At 40.5% G+C, this 22,669-nt stretch overlaps 1 protein-coding gene across 1 annotated transcript in view; it reads right to left on the reverse strand.

Annotated features, from left to right (window-relative positions):
* Positions 1-12,125: 12,125 nt before the first annotated feature.
* Positions 12,126-22,669, reverse strand: part of PlexA (plexin A) — a 303,139-nt gene continuing 292,595 nt past the window's right edge. Inside the window, 6 exon segments of the mRNA XM_076175436.1 lie at positions 12,126-16,582; positions 18,530-18,675; positions 20,757-20,925; positions 21,090-21,335; positions 21,752-22,029; positions 22,325-22,532. Coding sequence (XP_076031551.1) covers positions 16,409-16,582; positions 18,530-18,675; positions 20,757-20,925; positions 21,090-21,335; positions 21,752-22,029; positions 22,325-22,532 — 1,221 coding nt within the window. The 3' untranslated portion in view covers positions 12,126-16,408.

A 22,669-nucleotide genomic window follows, 5' to 3' on the forward strand; every position in this document is an offset into this window, starting at 1 on the left:
CTCCAGTCGCTCTCCCTTAATGCTCACTTCCAGTCTACTGCCACTTTCACCCCTTGTACATCTCATCACCTTACTTTTACCCACATTTATCTTTAGCTTTCTTCTATCACATACTCTCCCAAACTCTGTCACCAACTTTCTCAATCCCTCCTCTGATCCTGCCACAAGCGCAGTGTCGTCCGCAAACAACAGCTGGCTCACCTCCCACTTTTCTCCATTTTCTTTAACCATCTCCAATCCCTTGCCCACTACCCTTGCATTTACCTCTCGCACCACCCCATCCATGTATAAGTAGAACAGCAAGGGCGACATAACGCATCCTTGACAAAGTCCCACCTTTACCTCGAACCACTCCCTATCCTCCTTCTCATTTAGCAACTCTCCAAATTATTCTGCCCATCTTCCCCTTACTGCCTTCTCTTCCATTATCATCTCTCCATCTTCACCTTTTACCTTTTCTTCTCTACTTGATTCGCCTCCTCTTCCTCTCTTAATTTCTTTCCAAAACATCTTTTTATTACTTTCAAAATTTTCTGTCATACTCTTACCCCACTTCACATCTGCTCTCTTCTTTGCCTCCTTTAGCTTTTGCTTTACTTCTCTTTTCTTTTCTTTGTACCTCTCATATGACTCCCTCGTCCTATTTTGTAACCAATCTGTGAAAGCTCGCTTCTTCTCTTCTACAACCTTCTTTGTTTCCTCATCCCACCATTCACTACCCTTCCTTCTATTTCCTCCTGTCCTTCTTGTTCCACACACCATCCTTGCACACTTTATGACTCCCTCCTTGAACCATCCCCATTCCTCCTCCACACCTAGCCCTACTCTATCCTTGACTCCCTCCCACTCCTCCTTCAGCTTCTTTTCGTACTCCTTCTCCTTTTCCTTTTCATTCAAAGAGTTCACTCTAAGCACCTCCCTACCTTTTGTCCCTTTCCTCTTTCTCCATCTATCCTCCACTCTCAACTTACCTTCCACCAAAAAATTATCTGATATTCCCCCACCTTCTCCCCTTAGCACATGTACATCCTTAACTCTTCCTATCATAATCCTATTTACCACTACATAATCCATTAACGCTCTATCTACCACCCTTCCCTCCACCACCCTCTCCCATGTGTACTTATGCTTGACTTTCTTCCGAAACACTGTATTTGCTATCATCAACTCTCTTTCTAGACACATTTCCACCATCAACTCTCCACTACGATTCTTTCCTGGAACTCCACATTTCCCAACCACTCCATCGATTGGACTAGTTCCTACCCTTACAAGGGAGGTAACCAAAGTCAAAGGCATAAATCCACTCATACCCATTTCATCCTCACATACTCCACTTACATTCACCATTCTTCCCTCAATCTTTTCTTGGCTCCTCCTGGATGATGGGTCATCCCTGTATCTTGCCCACTGCCCTGGGTCAGAGGCAATGCAGCAAGACACAGAACATCCACAGCAAGGCTGATTCCTTTAATCGGTGGCTCCCCCCACTCCGTCCCATCATTCAGAAAAAAAAAGATAAAGATGAGGAGAAATTCATTCGAGCTGCATCAAAATATCATTTACACACAGTCCCTCATCCCCCACCCCCACTCCCTCCCATGCATCACAGCATCATCCATACTCCATCATTCTCCACTCACCCCTATTTTATGTCTCTTCCCTTCCTCAACAGACATTGCCCTCTCTCCCAATGCCCTTTTACTCCATTCACCCACCTCATACTTGGTCGCCCCCTCATGTTCATTCCTTCCACCTCTGCTTTACACACCTCTTTTACTAATATTTCTTTACCCATTCTTTCCACGTGTCCAAACCATCCCAATACTCTTTCATCAACCCTATCTCCCAACTCCCTTTCCACCCCCATTCTCCTCCTCACCTCCTCATTTCTCACTCTATCCAGCCTAGTAATCCCTATCATACTTCCCAGGCAACTTATCTCGAACACATTCAAACTCCTCCTCTCTTACGTTCCATGTTTCTGGCCCATACAGTGCTGTCGGGACAATCACTCCTTCATACAATATCTCCTCTTAGCATCCATTCCCAAATGTCTATTTCTCATTACACTTTTTAACCCCCTAAGGCATTAACTTGCTTCTCTCAATCTACATTATATCTCCATTTCCACTCCCTTTCCCGCCACATTCTCACCCAAGCATCTAAAGCTATTCACTTCCTCCAGTCTCTCTCCCTTAATACTCACTTCCAATTTACTGCCACATTCTCCCCTTGTACATCTCATCACCTTACTTTTACTCACATTTATCTTCATCTTCCTTCTGTCACACACTTTCCCAAACTCTGTCACTATCTTCCTTAATCCCTCCTCAGATCCTGCTTCAAACGCAGTGTCATCAGCAAACAACAACTGGTTTATCTCCCACTTTTCTCCATTTTCTTTAACCATCTCCAATCCCTAGCCCATTACCCTTGTGTTTACCTCTCGCACCACCCCATCCATGTATAAATTGAATAGCCAAGGCGACATAATACATCCCTGGTGAAGTCCCACCTTTACCTCAGATCATTCACTCTCTCCATTTCTAAGTCTAACACAGGCTCCATTACTCTCGTAAAAACTCTGACTGCTCTTAACAGCTTTCATCTTATTCTATATATCTGTCATACCTCCTACAGTGCCTTCCTTTCTACCCTATCGTAAGCCCTATCATAAGCCTTACCACAAAAATATGATCCACGCAACCCTTACCTGTCCTAAACCTACATTGTTCCTCACCAATTACTTTCTTCCTCTCCTAATCCTCTCAAATAATGATAATAATGATAATAGTAATAACAATGATAATAACATTCTGTCCTTATATTTTCACCACATACTAATAGATGCTATCAAGTATTTCATACACTTCATAGTTCTAAAGGATTACAAAGGCGGAGCATGCCGACAGTAGACCTTTTGGTCCATAACTTGGTCGGATGCGGACAAAATATAATAATGATAAATAAATGAAAAAATAAAATTATAATAATATAAATAATAATAAAATAAATGCATATGTATAGTTAAACAATAAATCAACAGGTAAATAGTAAATAATAATAAATTGACAGATAACTAATAATGAATGAAAATCAAACAAATAATGATCAACAAATAATAACAAACAAATAAACAAATATAAAATAAATGGCAGTCATTACAGCATCTTGCATAGGTGTTTATATAAACGAATCTTAAAGCTTCGAACTGAACTACATTGCACTGCCTCTGCAGGAAGTTTATTCCGTTCATTAACTACACGGTTGGCGAAGTTGTTTCTAGCCACTTCCAAATTAAATCTATTTCCTGACAGTTTGAGACCATTGTTTCTTGTCGGATTCTCATTTAGTGTAAAAATCTTGTCACTTTTGGTATCAATTCACTTTAGAGTCAAGACCTGTATCTAGTCACCTCTGAGTCTACGCTTTTTTAGAGAAAACAGATTTATATGTTTTAGTCGATTTTCGTATGATTTATTTTTGATATTTGGAATCAGTTTTGTGGCTCGCCGTTGTACTTTTTCCAATCTGTTAATGTCTGTAATGAGATTCGATTACCATACGGAAACAGCATATTCCAAGTGTGGATGAACTAACGATTTATATAGCTTGTTAGAGCTGGACTTTTGAAGTCAAAAGATCGCGCAATCAGTCCTAGAATATTATTTACTTTCTCAGAGGCTGAAATACACTGCTTAGATGATTTGAGATCGTTACTAATAATTATGCAGAGATCCTTTTTACTATCCACTTTTGTTAACGAATTTCCAAATAACTTGTAATCGTACCTACTGTTATTTTTACCTATGTGCATAACCTTGCATTTACTTGTGTTAAATTTCATTGGCTACTTTTCAGACCATTACTGTAATTTATCTAAATCTTCTTGAATATCTAACCGATTTCTAAGTGATCATTTGCCATTCCGCACAGTTTTGTATCATAAGCAAGTCTGGAGACAATAGATTTTAGTCCGTGGTCTATATCGTTTATATGTACTATGAATAGAAGTGGACCAAGAACGGAACCCTGAGGAACGCCACTCGTAACATTTTTTCCATCTAGAAGTTTTGCCATATAAAACAACCTTGTTTTCGATCATTCAACCAATTTCTAGTCCAACTTAATAGGCTACCACTTATTCCGTGTGAAGCTAATTCAGTAAGTAGCCTTTCGTGGGGGACGGTTTCAAAAGCTTTTACAAAGTCTAGATATTTCAAATATATATTGTTTCTTTTGTCATAAATCGAGATGGCCGAGTTAGAATTCGAGTTAGTCACGAAAGAACGTTTCCGTCTTAATCCATGCTGGCTATATCATTTATCAAAGTTACTTTCTAAATGATGTTCGATAGCATCTCTGATGATAGTTTTCATCATTTTTCCTACGACTGAAGTCAAGCTTATAAGCCTGTAGTTATTTGGTTTCTTTTTGTCACCTTTTTTGAATATGGGAGTAACGTTAGCTGGGTAGCTTCCATTCTCTTGGGACAACTCCGGATATGATGGATTTCCTGAAAATAATTGCTAATGGAACAATCTCGTTTATATGTACTATGAATAGAAGTGGACCAAGAACAGAACCCTGAGGAACGCCACACGTAGCATTTTTTCCAGATAGAAGTTTTGCCATTTAAAACAACTTTCTGTTATCGATCATTTAACCAATTTCTAGTCCAACATAATAGGCTACCACTTATTCCGTGTGAAGCTAATTCAGTAGGTAGCCTTTCGTGGGGAACGGTATCAAAACCTTTTACAAAGTCTAGATATATTAAATCTACATTGTTTCTTTTGTCATAAATCGAGATGACCGAGTAATTCGAGTTAGTCACGAAAGAACGTTTCCGTCTGAATCCATGCTGGCTATATCATTTATCAAAGTTACTTTCTAAATGATGTTCGATAGCATCTCTGATGACAGTTTCCATAATTTTTCCTACGATTGAAGTCAAGCTTATAGGCCTGTAGTTATTTGGTTTCTTTTTGTCACCTTTTTTGAATATGGGAGTAACATTAGGTAGCTTCCATTATCTTGGGACTTCTCCGGATATGATGCATTTCTTGAAAATAATTCCAAATGGAACAACAATCTCATTTTTCATTTCCTTTAAGATTCTTGGATGCCAACCATCAGGCCCTGATGTTTTATTAATTTTGCGTTTCTCTATACACATTTTATTTTTTTTCTTTTATGTTTACCGTAGTGAGGAAGTTCACCCTAGATTTTTTCACAGGTTTTAGTTTGGAGTTCACATTTACTTCCCCGCTTCCAATGCAAGCAATCCAAATATATCTATTTTGTCTGGATACATTTTGTCAACCAAAAAAGGTCAACATCAGTTACTGACCTTTGTATTCTATTTCCACTATCTTTATTTCTCTGTAGAAACCATGTCTCTACTATTTCATTCTAGAACATTATTTGCTATGTGGAACTAGACATAAGTGCAATAAAGATTAGACATCTTGAGTAACCTAAAATTTGAGGTGATCACAGGGTGTCCCAGTAATGTAATCATCCTTTGAAATGTTTCATAATATTGTTGAATCTATTTGTCCATGTGTGTCTAGTGGTGGTGATCAATTTGAAATTTAAGAAAAACTAACTCTCACCCCTAGTCTTGTCCTCCCAAGCTGTGTAGGTTGTGACTAAGGACTTCCAGAGATCTTCCCCCCCTCCCCACCACCACCATGCACCACTAACTGGAAGGCTTATTGTAAATTGGAAAAATTAAGTTAATGTTAGTTAGTAGGAGAGAAAATTTATAGCAACTGAATATGCAGTCAGTTTCATTTGGTGCCTCACTTTCTGCACCAACTGCCAGAAAGGAGTCTTACGCAGGAGCACCATTTGGGAGGTGGTGAGGCAGCACTTGGTTTCCTTTTAGGCTGTTTTTTAATAGTTTTGAGATCTTGTCTCCCTCTTCTTAGGAAGGTGATAGGATGGAGATGGCTGCAGGACCTTAAAATGGGATTCATAGCAGATAAGGAAAACCTGACCCTCTCTAGGTTGGTGCTCTACAACTGGAGAGGAAAGAATGAAAATCGGTTTCTGCAAACGGTCGATCAACTGTTGCTTTTTGTTTTACTTAGAGGACAATTCGCAGCCCTACAGTAGCTGGCAATGGTCCTTCTAGCCTCCTACAGATCTCTCTGGGAAGACGCTTTGGACGGTTGTTGATGTTGCATTAGTATGAGATAGTTTGTATTTCACAAACTGAAAGTGGTAGGGAGAGGACAGCAGTTCCAGATTGTCAGCTCTCCATGTGCAAAAAAGTATAAGAATGGAGATTAGGGGGTTGACGGTTTTGAAAATGGTTAGCTTTGCTGTCTATCTTCTGGAACCATCACATGTAGGTACTGTCACTGATCCCTGAAGAGTCAATTATAGTCTACAGAGAAATCTAGGGTATAATATTTAGCAGTGAATGGACTTCAAGGGTAGTCTTCCAAGACAGAAATTCAGGCTTGCGTTTTGTACTAACAAGAAATTGATGATAATCATTTTTGCCAATGTTTTTGCCATTTGAAAGTTGAGGAGACAAGTAGGTTGTTGACTTGGAGAATTTGAGGTTTTCTGGATAATTTTTCATACTTTGGAGATATTGTTGTTGTTTTGGATTGTTCACCAAGTGCTTCTATTCTTACTTTTGAGATGGGAAATCAAAGAGGTGATCGATGTGTAGGTTTGCTAACAGGATTGGCATGTTTGACATATCACTTGACTAGCATGAGCTCACGTTTCTTTGAAGATGAGGGAGTTCTCAAAGGTGATCCATCTTTGGAGTCATTCGTATTGTATTTCATCACCAACAATACAGCATAAAAGCCTCCTGATTGGAGATTAACCTCCACAAAAAAGAATGCTATTATTAACAAGCATTTCTATTGCCCTCCTTGTGTCTCTAACTCATCACCTCTCTGACTCACCTTGGTGCAATATAGACCCTAAGGCTAGAGGAACTGATTATTGGCATTGAAATACTACTAATACAAATGTTTCCTCTGGAGGGAGTGAAAAGCTCTTTAATGGTCTATAAGCTGTGGTACAATCTATATTCCACTACACTGAGTGTTGAGATATGGACAATAAAGTCATTGAGATTTAAAAGAGCCACTTATGATTTTATACATCATCTAACATCAGAATGTTAATGTCATTGGGCAAAGAGGATGAGAGGGAACAGAAGATGCACCAAATGGTGGAATGAAGAGGTGAATGTGGCATTGGAAGAGAAGTGAGCTTATGAAGATTGGTTGCCAAAGAGAACTTGTGAAGCATATGACAGGTAAAGAAAAGAAGCAAAATGCAAGGTGAGGGAAACAAAGAGGAAAGTAGATGTAAGGTGGGGTAGCAAATTGACCAAATTTTTATGTTAATAAAAAGATATCCTGGAAGCAAGAGAAGAGTGAATGGGGGCAAGTCAGATAATGACAGGTGATGACAGTTGGTAATGAATCCAAAAAGGCATATTAATGGTGGTAATGATGATAGGTAATGGGTCCAAAAAGACATATTAATGGTGGTAAAAGCATTAAGAGGAGGATGGGCAGAGTATTTCACAGATCTGTTGAGTGTGGAAGAGGTTAGGGTGAGACTGATTGTGGTAATGGGAGATGCTAGGAAAATAAGCAACGAGAAGAAAGGTCATAGGAAAAGATGAGAAACAGCACCGAGTGATGAAAGCTGGTAAGGCACCTGGGTTAGAAGGGTGTCATGTGGAGCATCTAAGAAAGGGAGTAACAGTTAAAGTGAATTGGCTTTTGAGGTTGTTTAATGTGTGCCTAAGGTAGGGGACTGTGGCAGAAGCCTGGAGGAGTGTATGTATAGTTCCACTTTACAAAGGAAAAAGGGACAAATATGAATGTAGTAGCTTTAGAGGGATCAGTCTGTGTAGTCAGTAAGGTATATGGAAGAGCATTGTGAGGATTAGGAGGGGAACAGAATAGAGTGGCTTAAGGAAAGGAAGAGGATGGGTAGATCAAATGTCTGTAGTAAAGCAAATATAAAAGCAGTTTTTGGCAAAAGTTAGATATATTTTTTGAGTATAGGAAGCAAGTAAATGTCTGGAGGGATGAAGAGTATGAGAAGTAGGTGTCTGTAGATGGACTTGGAGAAAGACTCTAAAAAGGGGCATTTTCAAGTGGACTTGTCCATTCTACTTTATTCCATTATTACTTTTTTTTCCACCAATTCACAATAAATCTATAACATGACTAGAAATAGATGTTTACTTATTTGATCTATTATTTATTTACTTCATTTACAAGGACTTGGGTAGAAGAGACAACAAATGGGTGTGGGATGAACATATGCCTTCACTTGCCCACCACCCCCTTACAAGGAGTAAAGGGCCTATTGGTATATGGTATTCATTTATTTATTTGTATCTGATCTTGTCTTATCCTCAGCAATTGTAATTTCGAACTGTTTTTTCTTTATCTGTATTTGACTTACTGCCAAATTAACCTAAAGGTCTCTTGCCTGCTGTTTGCCTTGTCATTGTAAAACTTTATACAAAAAAGCATAGGATCTGTATTTGAATGTGAACATACACATACACACACATTCATTCATTTGTCCCATACACATACACAGATCCAAACATTCAAAATTAATGTCACACACACACACACACATCATTTGTCATAGTGACAACACACATAAATTGGAGCTCCTGATATATTTTAAAAAACGAAATATCGTAGCAGTGATACAATTACAGAATACCTAGGGTGTGATATATGGGGAGGGGAGTGCTTGAGGATACCCAGAATGGTTAATTTACAAGTGTAACTGAAGTAAAATGGAAGAAAACAATGACAGGCCAGAGAAGCCCCAAGATGGCTGTCCGTCACATTACAATATAAACATGTACTCAAGAGCCATCTACCAGTGCAAGGGCAAAGCAAAATGCAAACACAGGTTTCAGATCAATGAGAGGAATGAAAAGGTTTTTATGTGATAATGGCAATGAGGGTCATTTCTCTGGATTTAGTGGGTACGAAAGAAGACTCTTTATTAGAGTTATAGACATAGAGAGGGACATGAGAAATATGAATGAATCATGGAAGCGGGAAACTATCAATTTATGGAAGACTAATAAAAAACTAAACAAGGAAGCAACTTAAAAAAATAAACACAGAAATAAGAGTTAAGTGCACTAAAAAAAGAACTGGCCGAGTTACAATGTGAAAACAAGAGGTTGAAAAATAATGAAAACACAAATAACAAGACCATAAGGAAAGAGGTGGATGAATGGATAAAAGCAGTGACATGCAAGCAGGAAAAAGCATAAGAGAAGACGATTTGCAACAGCTCAGGAATGATTGGAAAAAAGACAAAGAAGATAAGGTAATTTTTAAATAGTTCATCAACAAATGCAGAAGGCCAAAGATGCTGTCATTAAGGTAATTAAGGAAAAAGAAAATCTAGTAAGAGATACAGTAGACAAAAAAAGTGTATGGTAATATATGGTCTAAAGGAAAAACATAACCCAAATTGGTTCCTGAGAGATAAAGAGGACAAAGAATTGGCAAGAAATGTTTTAAAAGTAGTAAAAGATAAAGAAGAAATAGAAAAGGAAATAAAAGTGCTCAGAATGAGTAAATATGCAGAAGGAAAAGAAAAAAATCAACCACTAAAGATCAAATGAAGGTCACAAATGGCAGAAGAAATCTTAGCAAGAACAGGAAAATTAGCAAGAAATGAACACTATAAAATATATGGATAATAAAAGACATGAATGATGAGGAAAGAGAAAAAATTAAAACAAAGAAACAAAGATAAAGAAAAAAAGCGAGAAAAGAATGGAGACTGAGACAACACAGTTCTACTGGAGTTAGATACGAGACTGAAAAAATGGTATATTAATAAAAAAAAAAGTTCAGAGAACGAGATGGAGCAAATAGAAAATTAGAATTAGCTTATAGCATAGATGGATTAATCTTAAAATTAAACAAACTAAACGATTACCTGTCAGAAGCAAAACCAGATATAATGGGAATTGATGAGACAAAATTAAGGGGTCCACTAGTACTGGTTAAGAAAAACTTAAATGTGATGAAAGTTACATATAGAGAGAACAGAGTAGAGATGATCTCAATAAGAGTTGAAGATAACATGAAAAGCAGAAAGTTTGCAGTGATTTATGTGCCCCCAAAATCAAGGTCTTGGAGAGAGATTATTCCAAAATGTCAGAGGATACGAGAACTTCATTAAACAAGATGCTGAAGGATGGAAATAAAGCGGTACTCACAGGAGATTTTAACTGCAAAGAAATATGTTGGGAAGTTTATGTCAGCAAAAGGTGGAGAGGATCAATGGGGAAATGTATTACTCAACATGACTATAAAACATATAATGATACAACCGGTAAAAGAAAACACTAGATTTAGAAATAATGAAGAACCACCAAGACTAGATTAATTATTTATGCCAGAACCTGAAATAGTAGACAAAATTGAATACAAGACACCAATTGCGAAGAGTGAGCACATACTAGAGTTAGAACTAAAGGAGAAAATATAAAGAGAAATGAGAAACAAAAAAGGAAGACTGATGTATAGTAAAACAGACTTTGAGAAACTGGACATTTTTTCTTAAAGCAAACTGGGAAAAATTCTACAAGAAACACAAGTGGAAGAAAAATGGATGATTCTTATGAAAATCTACAAAGGAGTGGATATGTCCCAAAGCAAAAACAGGAAAAGGTGCTGGTTTAATAGAATGTGCAGCAAAGTGAAAGACAGAAGAGATAAAACTTGGAAAAGATGGAATAAAGACAAAGCTAGAAAGTGGCAAATATATATTAATCAAAGGAACAAATATGTAAAAATATGTAGGGAAGAAAAAAGAAACTATGAAGACATAATAGAAAAAGGTAAGGATCAGCCAAAACTATCCTACAGATATGTACATAGCAAACTAAAAAATACACAGGAAATTGTGAAAGTAGGCCAGAATACATAGAAGATATAGAAATGGTGGAAATGATGAGCAAACACTTCAAGTCTGTTTTCACTAGAGAAAAAAATGCAACATCGGGATGAAAGGAGAGAAGTTGCACACTCAGAGAAGAAAAAATACCAGAGGACTGGAAAAATGCTGATATCATACCAATTTATAAAGATGGAAATAAGGAAGGCTCAACAAATTACAGACCAGTTTCCCTTACAAGCACGGTAGCTAAAATTTGTGAAAAAGTTATAAAATGTAGATGGATAAAACCTCTGGAGAACAATATCCAAAATTTGAGGCAATTCCAATTTAGAGAGGGAAAATCATGTACCACAAATTTGATCTGTTTTTACGCAAGACTACTAGACATAATACAAGAAAGGCACAGATATACTGACTGTGCATTTCTATATCTACAAAAAGCTTTTGATATAGTCCCTCACAAAAAAACTATTAAGAAATCTGGAAACCATAGGAGGGATACAAGGTAAACTATTGAAATGGATGGAGGACTTTTTGCATAGAAGAAAAATGAGGGTAATGCTCAGAGATAAGAATTCTACTTGGGAAGAGGTAGTGGAGTTTCCCAAGGATCAGTATTGGCTCCAATAATATTTGCTATGTGAATGACATGGACAAAGGCGTGGAATGTTACGTGGGCTTCTTTGCAGATGATGCAAAATTGTTCAAGAAAGTGAGTACTGAAATGGACTGTGACTCACTACAGAGATCTGAACAGGGTCAGGGAATGGAGTCAGAAGTGGTTTAATATTTCAGATATTGTTTGAAGGGAGATAAAGAGAGATGTAAAATGGATGATACTGGAAGAATGGCTGCAACTGCTTGAAGGTAGACATAGAGCATGAGTGGTTAATATAAGATACAGGGCATCCCAAGATTGCTGTTCCTCCTCATATAGCATGAAAAGGAGATGGGGTGAAGAATGATGTCACCATGTATGTGGGGGAAGTATATGTGCACCTAGTTGTGTTTCACGTAGGCAGACACAGTTGGGTTTGATTCACTAGAATATATGTAGGTCTTCCCAGTATGGGAGGAGTTTTGCAAACAGGTGATATTGAGACAGTCCACTCCAACTTTCATCTTGCAGAAATCGAACTAGCAGGTATATCCCAGGATTAAATAAAACACATAGGAACATTTACAGTGAAAAAATTTATTGATCCATCCATATGAAACACAGACTTACATACACACACGAGGCCAGGCAGCACACCAAAGGGGCGGGCGGGGGTCCGCCTCGCGACTAGACCTGGGCTCCTTCTGCTGCTCCTACTACTGCCGCTGATGTCCGTCCAGGGGGGCGCTGTGCCGACCGGCCGCCTCCTGCTGCCACCCAGCCAGCCATCTACCTGCCCCTCCTGTGCCACCACCGGACCACTTCAGGCCTCATGGTTCCTGTTCATCCATGATCTACTCGGGGCCATGGATGAAGGGCATGGTTGCATCCAGTAAACCACCATCCCTACTTGACTGAGAGGTGTAGTGTGATGTGGCATGGCATGGTGTGGCATGATGATTCGGTATGACCGGACGCTGCCGAGCTCGATGGGCGGGTGAACCCTGGAGACTGCCGGCCCACCCCCGCCTCCACTCTATGTACATAGGACTGCTGGCGGCTGCTCACGGCCACCCCGCATGCCCCCGCATGCCCGCAAGCATGATGTGGGGAGGGGCCAACGGACGGGCGGAGGCAAGCAGGGCAGCGAGGGGAGGGGCATGAATGCGTACATCAGAGTCCGCAGCGACATTATGAGTAATACCAGTAATGATTGTATCAAATGGGCGCCTACCAATATAATACAAAGGAACTATTCACAAAACCGATGTACATCAACAACCGCCGACTCCTTCGCCCCTACCACCCAGCAGCCTGGGGAAGGGGTAGGGCAAGGCTTTTAAGGGGGGAGGGGGGATTTCGGGGGATGCAACAGCAACCCCACTCCCTTCATCCCCGCCTGCTTATTGCAACGCGTCATGAGTCTTACAGAGGCGGTCTTGCAACTAAAGACACGCAAGTTTCTAGTGGATAAAAAAGTTGCATGTAAAATTGAAATGTTCTAAAACGTGGTGCAGCTTGAAACAACACAGAATCTCTCCTCTACCCGACAGACTGGTGACATCGTGGTGCACGGTGCCAGATAGCACAACCACACCACTGCACAGGTTGTGGTGCGGGGGACAACACTGCGCCACGGCTGTCACACACTGCAACAGCCATCGTGACACAAGAGGGTGGTATCACTGCCTCACTTGACAGCCCCAACCTGTGACAGCACAGAAGACCCCGACTGAGGTGCAGCGCCACAGAACCCCACAAGCAGCAAGGTAGTCGCGGCTGTTGCAAGAGATGGCCTCTGCTAGACCAAAGCGCTCGGGTGCAGGCAACCACTTCCAACAACGCAACTGCAGAATTGATTACATACCAATACCTTCTCTTTTAACTACTTCAGTTTGGCCTCATCACTCTTCTGCCTCAATGAATAAAATAACCACTTAATCCTGAATTCTCAAGCTGCAGTGTTTAAGCCTCTCTCATCAGCTACATGAAGACCAACCACAACTAAGCTCCTTCTGCCAACTTCTATACATTCAAGCTTGTGATGTGCCATTGATGTCCAGCTCTACCACACCCATGAAAGGTTGACCGCCAAGTCAAAATAATTTATTAATTTAAAATTTCATCAAGTGCATTTCAAGAATTAAAATGTTATTTGTAATTTCATCCAACTGTCACACACGATTAAAATAAACAAATGAAGCAAGTTGCTGGTTAATTTTGTTATTCTACTGCACAGAAGAGGTGGTGACTGGGTCCATGAGCCAGACATCAATTGCCATGGTGGATAGATAAAGACCACTAATAGCACCTGGAAATAATCATCAATGCCTCACACTCAAATTTATTAAAACAAATAATCAAAAAGGGGATTTAAAAATCAATTACAAAAAAACAAACAAAAAAAAACATGAGCATCGGCACCTTGTTCACTGGCACTGGATGAAACCTGCACATCCCAGACAACAGTGCCAGAACTCCTGTCTTGGGTAAAAAACAAAACATTTATTTGGGTTTCTCAATGAATATTGGACTGGGATTGCAACATGAAGACAATGAAGACAAGCATAACGTTACATGCTAAATGTCATCCAAAACCTCACACCATGTTCCTGTATCATAAAAAATATAAGTTAATGGCAGGACTCTTTGGTCTCCTAAATTGAAATGGAATATTTCTAGACACAGCAACATGCTTAGACATATGGTTTCCAATGCAGCTACTCAGACTTGTGCAACTCTGAAGAGCAACTTCTGCTATCATCTCCTATTTAGATCTTCCTTTCAAGCCCATGTATTGACATTCTTTAAATTTGTGTTTATGCTATACATGGCAGTCTGCACTGTTTATGCCCCTTATATTTTGCAGCTGGTCTTCAACACTGACTGCTATATTCATATTTTTCCCTGCTGCATTGCTGGAAAACAATACCATGCTGTAGTACTTCTTTTATGAAATGGATGAATGTACACTCATACTCATTTACCAGTATCTGAAGGTTCTAGTATACAAGTACGAGTCCACAGTCTTTCATCTCCTACAGAATACTTACATCAACAAGGTATGATGGTCTAGTAGGTAGTACAACAGGTGAAAACATGGAAACAGCCTTGAGGCTACCATCTATGCCCACATCCACTCTTCCCCTAGTGTTGTGTTGACTTAGCATGACTTGGCATAGTTTGGTTTCTGAGTGGCCACCTGCCCCTTCCGCCGTACTGCTTCGAAGCTGCACAGCCCACGAGACCTAAAAACTACGCACATCCAGAGTTGGTACAGGTACTCTAGCCAGGCACACTCATGCCACATGGAACATATACTCGGATCACTCACATGAAGACGTATACTCTTACTCAGCCACACCACATGGAGACGTGTCATCTTGTCAGATTCATTTATACGACAAAGAAACGTTGACTTGCTGCCATTTGTTACATACATACACACACCAACTCATCCACATTGAGATATCACATGAAAACTTGAAACATCATCAAGAGCCTTTGCACATATTAAATGAACATTATTAAATACGGCAGCAATGTGGATGCACCCCGTACATAAAAAGATAAAAACCGAAGCAAATGTACTCAGTCAAGGATTGAACAACATGTAGCTGACTCAATGACCTCCCAATAAAATCTCATAGCAATATACAATACTTTACCGCTTAGGCCCTGTGCCCTTATAAGTGGGGTCAGGTTTGGTTAGGTGAGATAAGGTCAGGTAGATAAGGTCGGGCATACGGTGAGCCATGGGACTTTCCAAATCAGCAAATGCATTTTGGTACAAGAGCATACACGAAAATGTGTACATGAAACTTAGGGTATACACAATGATGTATACATGAAACCAAGAGTACACACGGACGAGAGTGAGGCGCAATAAAGACCAGTGGCCTTGCAAGTCCAAGGACGCCTCACCACAGCGCTAGACCTTCCTGCTGGTCTGATGCACCGGTCCTCTTCCTCCTCCTCCTCCTCCTCCTCCGTGCTGGGGCTGGAAGACCAAAGAAGGAAACCAACTGTTGAACACTAGACGTTGAGAGACTGAGTGACTTGTCGAGTACAAAAGTGAACACAAGCCGCTGTTGCTGATGAGACACCTGGGCAGCACCTGCGCAAACACACACACCCGCCCTATGTACACCTGTCAAGCTTCAGCACCTTTGAGTCACGAAACGCACACACGTAACTAATGCACACTTGTCTTTATGCACATGGCCAGTGTGGCCATGGGCTCACTTGTGTGCGAGCGATGGCAGATCCTATCATTCCACTGCTGCTGTTTCATTCATTATTTTGGCGAGATGGTTCGTTGCTCAGTAGCAGTGTTTGAACACTCGCTCTCCTGCCAGCATTGCCTTGGGTACCAGGCACTTGTTCATTCACAATCAACACAACTCATCACTTTGAGCAGAGCCACTAAGAGTCTGGCACTTGTTCGTGTGAACCTCAGGTGAAGCCTGGCTCTTCATATTCAAATTCATACACCTGGGGAGGAACGCGGTTATGGAACTGCCCACTTCCCGTGCCAAAGGCTCCGGGTGATAGTCTCGGATGCTGTGGCACTCCATAGATACCATACAGACTCCCATCGACTCCCCCCCTCTCCTGTGCCCCATCCCCCATGGGTTGTGCATGCCCAGGAGGACCTCGGTAGGTGAAGACGGTCTCCACTTGCCCATCATACATGGCTGACTGTGGTGGGGATGAATTGTATGGTCCCCCAGGGTATCCTTGTCCCTGATGGGGTGGGGATCCTCCACCATAAGGTCCTGGGGAATAGGGTCCCGGACCCGCGTTGGCGGCCCTCATGTCATTATGAGGACCCCCCCGTGAGTCTGGGGGGGCGTCTTGTCAGTCCTGGTCGGTTGTCATGATGGAGTGCACTTGCTCCAATTTGTATGCCAGGCGATTCTTGGTTGAAAACTCATCCTCCTCCAGTGTTAGCATTAGCTGATCGCTATATTTAAAGGCATAGTTATACAACTCTGCCAAGGATGCCATGTTGTTGAATTCAGCTGCATGCATCTGTAAAGATCAAAAGTAAATTGCATTAGCCTCAGCAAAGAAATGCAAGATATTCTTAACATAATATTAATGCAGTACAAAGCATAATTTGGCAACCAAGACAAAAATGAGTTGAAATATGAAAGACAAAAGCAAAATTTCTACACTTTTAAATCCACTCTTGGATACTTTCACTACCTTCACTACTTTCAATCTCTCTCCTCCATCCTCTGAACACTTTGAACCAAATTTGTCTATATTCTTCATTCTAGCTACCATACTTCCACTCTCACGTCTTGACCTTTTCACCTGAACATGGACTTATAAAATATGGGAACGGAACAAAAGGATTCAAGAAAAAATTGGGGTATAGATGGGATTGGGTGAACAAGTAGAACAGGCCATACTAAAGTGGTTTGGTTAATGAGGAGCTAAGATGGGAGAAATAATGAGTGCATTTTGTGGATGGGTGTATGTTTTGACTCAGCCAACCCCTCTTTATGAACGAGAAACTTTTTTTTGTAGGAAGGTTGCTGGCTGAATGGGTTAGGGCACGTTAGGGCATCGTTACTTGCAGCAAAGGTCGAGGTGAGGGCGGTTCGAATCCTCCCACCAGTGAAGTTGAACCAAGGGCATGGTTCATTAAATTCCACACTACAAAGCCCTCTGTGAGGGGCACCGTCCTAGCCTCCCAATAGGGGGGGAGTGTGTGACTTTAAACTATATCATCAGGTATGTATGTATGGACATTTGCCAGGCAATTCTTGTTGAAAACTTGTTCTCTTAAGTGGGTGGGATACAGTGATGACCCATCATCCATGAGGAGCTAAGATGGGGAGGACAGGGTGGTAGATGGGAGTGGAATGGGTGGGCATAAAATGAGTGGAAGTGGGTACTTCCATTTTGACTTGGCTACCTCCCTTGTAAGGACAAAAAACCCTTGGTATGTAGATAGATAAATGCATGTACAAACATGCATACAATATGTATATGAATGTCTGAGTAAATACTACCAAAAGATTCATAAATTCATTGTGCTGTAAGTGTGAGCATAGGAAATGTGGATACATACATACATACATATACCGAAGTCAAACGGCATAATTCCACTTCCACCCATTTCATTCCCACCCACTCCACTCCCACTCACTACCCCTCCTTCCCTCCCTCTTTTATTGGATGGATGATGAAAAAGAAATAAGAACTTGTGGCTACAATGTCAAACATATAAAAATGTGAATGATGGGTGACATAGTGAACTGGAAAATAATGTATAAATCAAGAAAAAGGTGGGACAATGGAATAAATGAAACCATATAAGCTTGTGGTCTGGATGTTGATCAACTACAAATATGTGTGGGTGACATTGTGAGTCGGAGAAAAATATATTGGCTACAGCAAAGACCTGTTCCAGGAATGGTCATAAATAGAATACAATTGAACAACTTGGCAGTATCAAGGGGGGGAGGGATGAAGAGAGAGAGAGAGAGAGGAGGGGGAAAGAGGAGTTTCTGCTTGGTTTGTGGAAAGGAGTGAAAGGAACAAATGTGAGTGAAAGCAGTAAGATGTTCTTTTCCTACATCTAACAATACCAATAAGAGCATAAAGATGATAATGTGGGTTGGGCATATGGACAGAATTGAGTATGGAAAGACTTGCAAAAAGAATGCAGATGGCAGAGGTGGATGGAGTGAACTTGGGAGGACGACCACAGATAAGGTGGGTGGATCGGGTAAATGGGGCACTGGATGTATGAAGAATATCTGTCAACCAAGAAATATTAGAGAACGAAAGAGAAAGCAGTGAAATGAGAATGACTAGAATAGTTTGCTTGAAGGTAAAGTAATTAAAATAATGTGGGACAATTAATTATTAGGATTGAACCATGGGAATGCTGTGATGGGATTCTACATGCAGAGTTTTTGTCCTGTACACTACAACTATATAAATACACGATAATGGACTCACCCTGGACTCTTCAGCCAACATGGCATTCATGTCTTGGTCAGAAATGGGCGGCATTATCTTGATGTCAGCGTAGTATCTTTCCACCCACTCCTTGTAGATGGGGATATCTTTGGCATAGAGCAACTTAGAGCTTGGTGAATCTTTCCCTAGAAAAACAGACATAAAACCATATTCAAAATCAGATCTTGTTAATAAAATACAAAAGAATTGTCAACTGCCACTGAAGAGAAATATTTTGATATTGGGTTAGAATTACATGAAACATTTAAGTATCTATATCTATCTCCCCGTCTTCTCCTTTTATGCATGGGGGGACGGAGAGGGGGGATCGCCGATTTAATGAAGCAGCCTTGCTGTGGATGTGCTGTGTCTTGCGACACTGCTTCTGCCCCAGTGCAGTGGACATTGGTGCAAGGATGACCCGTCATCCGGGAGGTGCTAAGATAAGAGGGAGGGTGGAGGGGTGTGGAGTGTATTCAAGGATGGAATGGGTGGGAATGATTTTATGCCTTTTCCTTTTTGGCTACCTCCCTTGTAAGGGGGAAAAAGCCTTGGTATATGTATGTATGTATATCTATCTATATACCACAGGCTTCTTCCCCATAAAGGGAGGCAGTTAGCTAAGGGATGCACCCAATCCTTCCCATCCCACTCCCATCTGTCACCATCTCCACCGTCTCCCTCCCACTGCCTGGGTTAGAGACAATGCAGCAAGACAGAGCACACCCATCACTTCATTTACCCTCCAACCCTCCCTCCTCTTCCCCCTTATGCCATGCTCCCATCTCCAACTTCCCTTTCCCTTTCAGTTTAATTTCTTTCAATACTAACACATCCATCTTTCCCCTCACAAAACAATATACTATCAATCTTTTCCCTTCATTCTCACCTGTACCACAGCCATATATATTTAATGATCCAATAATTTGGGTTCTGGCTGGAGTCCTGCCAGGCTATCTCATGCCTTGACTTTTTGTAAAAGAAACATACAGAATAGGATCCCTGGACTTCTCACCCCTTACATTAAGTTACCTTCTACGATGCTTGTGGGAACACAGTAGCTGCATTCTTTTCCCCTCCCCTACTACCAACCCAAAAAGGAATCACACGAGGAGGTAGGCATAGAAGTGATACAGAATAGGTTTGAGGGCATAATAGCCAAAGAGCAGTAGCACAAAAGTATCCTATCATTTCTTTATGAGTAGAGAATTTATTTTAACACAGATGAAAGATGTGTGGCTCTGGTCTGTAGAGGCATCCCTACAATAGTCACTAAAGCAGTGACTGCATGTCACTATGCAGTCAATATCAATACCCAAATATACAGTTTTTCAAGGTACATGAGGAAAAACATGTGCAAAATCATTTACTGCAGCAATAATCAACAACTTTAACCCCAACATTGACCACTCAGTGTTGCAATGCCCAGTTACAGCAGTCCTGGGGCAGATACGCAACAATATATAGAGCCACAGAAGCCTTTATTGGCTCAAGCAATAGCACATACCTGGGAGGTGTGAAAAACAATACAATACTACTACCCATCCCTTCAATTTTGCTCCACCGTTTAGCAAGTTTCAGTTTTGGCTATAAAGCAGATAAACACTAGAGTAAAGGTATTTTAAAATGAGCCTTTAGGTGTGGCTGGGTGGAACCCCAGAGCTCTGCATTGTTGCCACCCATGGTGGCAGATATGTGAATGACCCAACCTGCCAATTGTATCCAGGTCAAAGACACCTTGGGCAGCAGCATTGCATTACCCACATTGCCAAATGAAATGGAAACTTTACTATCACTATCTTTCCCTCAAACCCCAAGCTATTTGTAACACCATACCGCACTAGTATATATTTCACAAATAAGACATCGTACAGAATAATAGTGAGACAGATTGCCATTCGCAGGTCCTCACTAGATGTATCAACAATGGGGGTTTCCCTGGGTCATGGCAAAGGCTTAAGTTAGGTTACATTTACTATAGTGAACTAGCTCTACTCACAGAAAACTAAATATTTTACTAATTCTGGAAATCATACTTATTCCTTTTGCAAATTTCAGTATTTGAATATTATGTATAGAAGTACCTCATTTCAAAACTATTCTAAATCTTCATACCCATTTTTACACTTGATAGAACCGTCTTCAAATTTTCTTGAAAACTACATTTTTTTTCTCATCAACAATGCATTCATATTGTTATGCAGCACATGTGCCACTTACTACTTACCTAATCTATGATCTGAGGTGGAGCAGGAATCCATAAAGGTCTGCGCCACTACAGATAGGCAAGCATCCACAATGTTAGATTTATGGATGTCAAAAACAAAATTAGGATTCTTGATAAGGTTCACCCAGAAGCGTAGCGGAAGACTGTTGCTCTTCCACGTGTGCACCACCTGTAACATACATGCAGGCAATTATATTCTACTCTTTATATATATATATGATTAAAAATATTTTAGTAAACACTATGGACAATACATCTCAACCTATATAACAACTGGGTTTTACTTCATCATGCAAAGTCCCTCTTTCCATAAATAACAGTTCCATCTTTTACCTCTGAGTCTGTGATTCCATGTTGTAGCGCCTGATCATCCAGGAAGTCAAACATATACTTGATGGCAAGCGGCAAGGCTGACCCCCTATGAGCAGTGCTAAAGATCGTCTCAAAGAGATCGTCCACAAACTTCTGCAGTGTAAGTTTTGTGGACAAGAGACGCGTTAGATAGATCTCAGAGACCATCTTGTTGGTTCGCTCTCCTTCTCGCTGTTCTGCCTCCTGCTGCCGAACCAAGTGCCATACCTGACAAAAGAGAACCAAGTTATAATATATCCAGGTCATGAGTTTCAACATAATAATATAACCCAACTTGAACTAGTCATTAAAAAAGACGAATCTCTTGAAGTACATTTTTTTTTTCTAAATACAGAGAATTCCCTACCTACAAATTGGATAGGTTCATAGAATCTGTTTCAAAGTCCAAATATTCACAAATCCAACATTACTTGTCACTCCTGAATACTATATACAGCATTGCGGAATGCAACTATAACCCAGTAATAGATGGAAGTATAAATGCAACAATCTTCCTACTGACCACTCTCAAACTCAACTTCACCGTTCAATTTAGTTTTAATTGACATATCCATCTACTCACTACTAATAACCCTTCTACGAAACTGCACTACAGAAAAAGTGTATTAATACACAACACTAACCTTGATTCCAGCCTCATTGTCATGGTTGAGTGGGGATGTTGCCCTGGACAATGGAGGGCTTGCTGAGCTAAACTTGCTAAGATTTAGTGTCTCGTACTTGTGCTGCGACTTGTCTGATTTGTCCGAGAAGATTGACATGTAGTTATAGATGGACGACTGCTTGGGAATTAAAGTAAGCTGGGCAAGATCTGGGACATGATAATGTGCCAATGTGTTCAACTTCTTCCAGCCGTTCTCTGGGCGAGTGGTAGTGTCCTCATCGTACAAAATGAGACGACCTGGAGGGCGGGTGTTGGAGATATGTGAGAAATAGTTCTAACCATGTACATAGAGTCAAATGTATAAAGTTATCTCTCATCATGATGGTTAAAATTGCACGTATATCCACGTATATCATCAAAGAGAGTTTACGTACCATCTAGGAAAGGGAGGTTGTAACGTTAAAATGAAAGAATTAAAATTGTGCTTCATAAATGGTGAAGACGACATTAATACATATGAAATACCCATCTCATGTTTGACAGACAAACAGATTGTAGAACGAGATCTGGAAGAATACGGAAAACACCGTACCTGAGGATCCCGTTCGCCACTCCAAGTCCAAATCTTCTTTACGAGGTCGCTGAGAATACGGGAAGGAGCGGTATATGGCATCTAAAGATTTCTCTTTAACTTGAGATATAGTGTCGTAGTCGAGTACTTTGACAGGAGTGTCGTTGTTACCTTCCATGGGTCCATCTACACTACCAGTGTAGAGGTTACACATGGATACGTATACAGTCTGCAACAAAAATTATGGATAAAAACATTGTGCATGTCAAAAACAGCCTGAAACATCTGCCACTGAATGCACATTCAAGACGTCCGTGCCATTTCCCCCTTACAAGGAAGGTAGCCAAAGTCAAAGGCATAAATCAA

This window comes from Oratosquilla oratoria, chromosome 37 (genome assembly GCF_046742065.1).
Source record: "Oratosquilla oratoria isolate Oo_2021 chromosome 37, ASM4674206v1, whole genome shotgun sequence".
NCBI lineage: Eukaryota > Metazoa > Arthropoda > Malacostraca > Stomatopoda > Squillidae > Oratosquilla > Oratosquilla oratoria.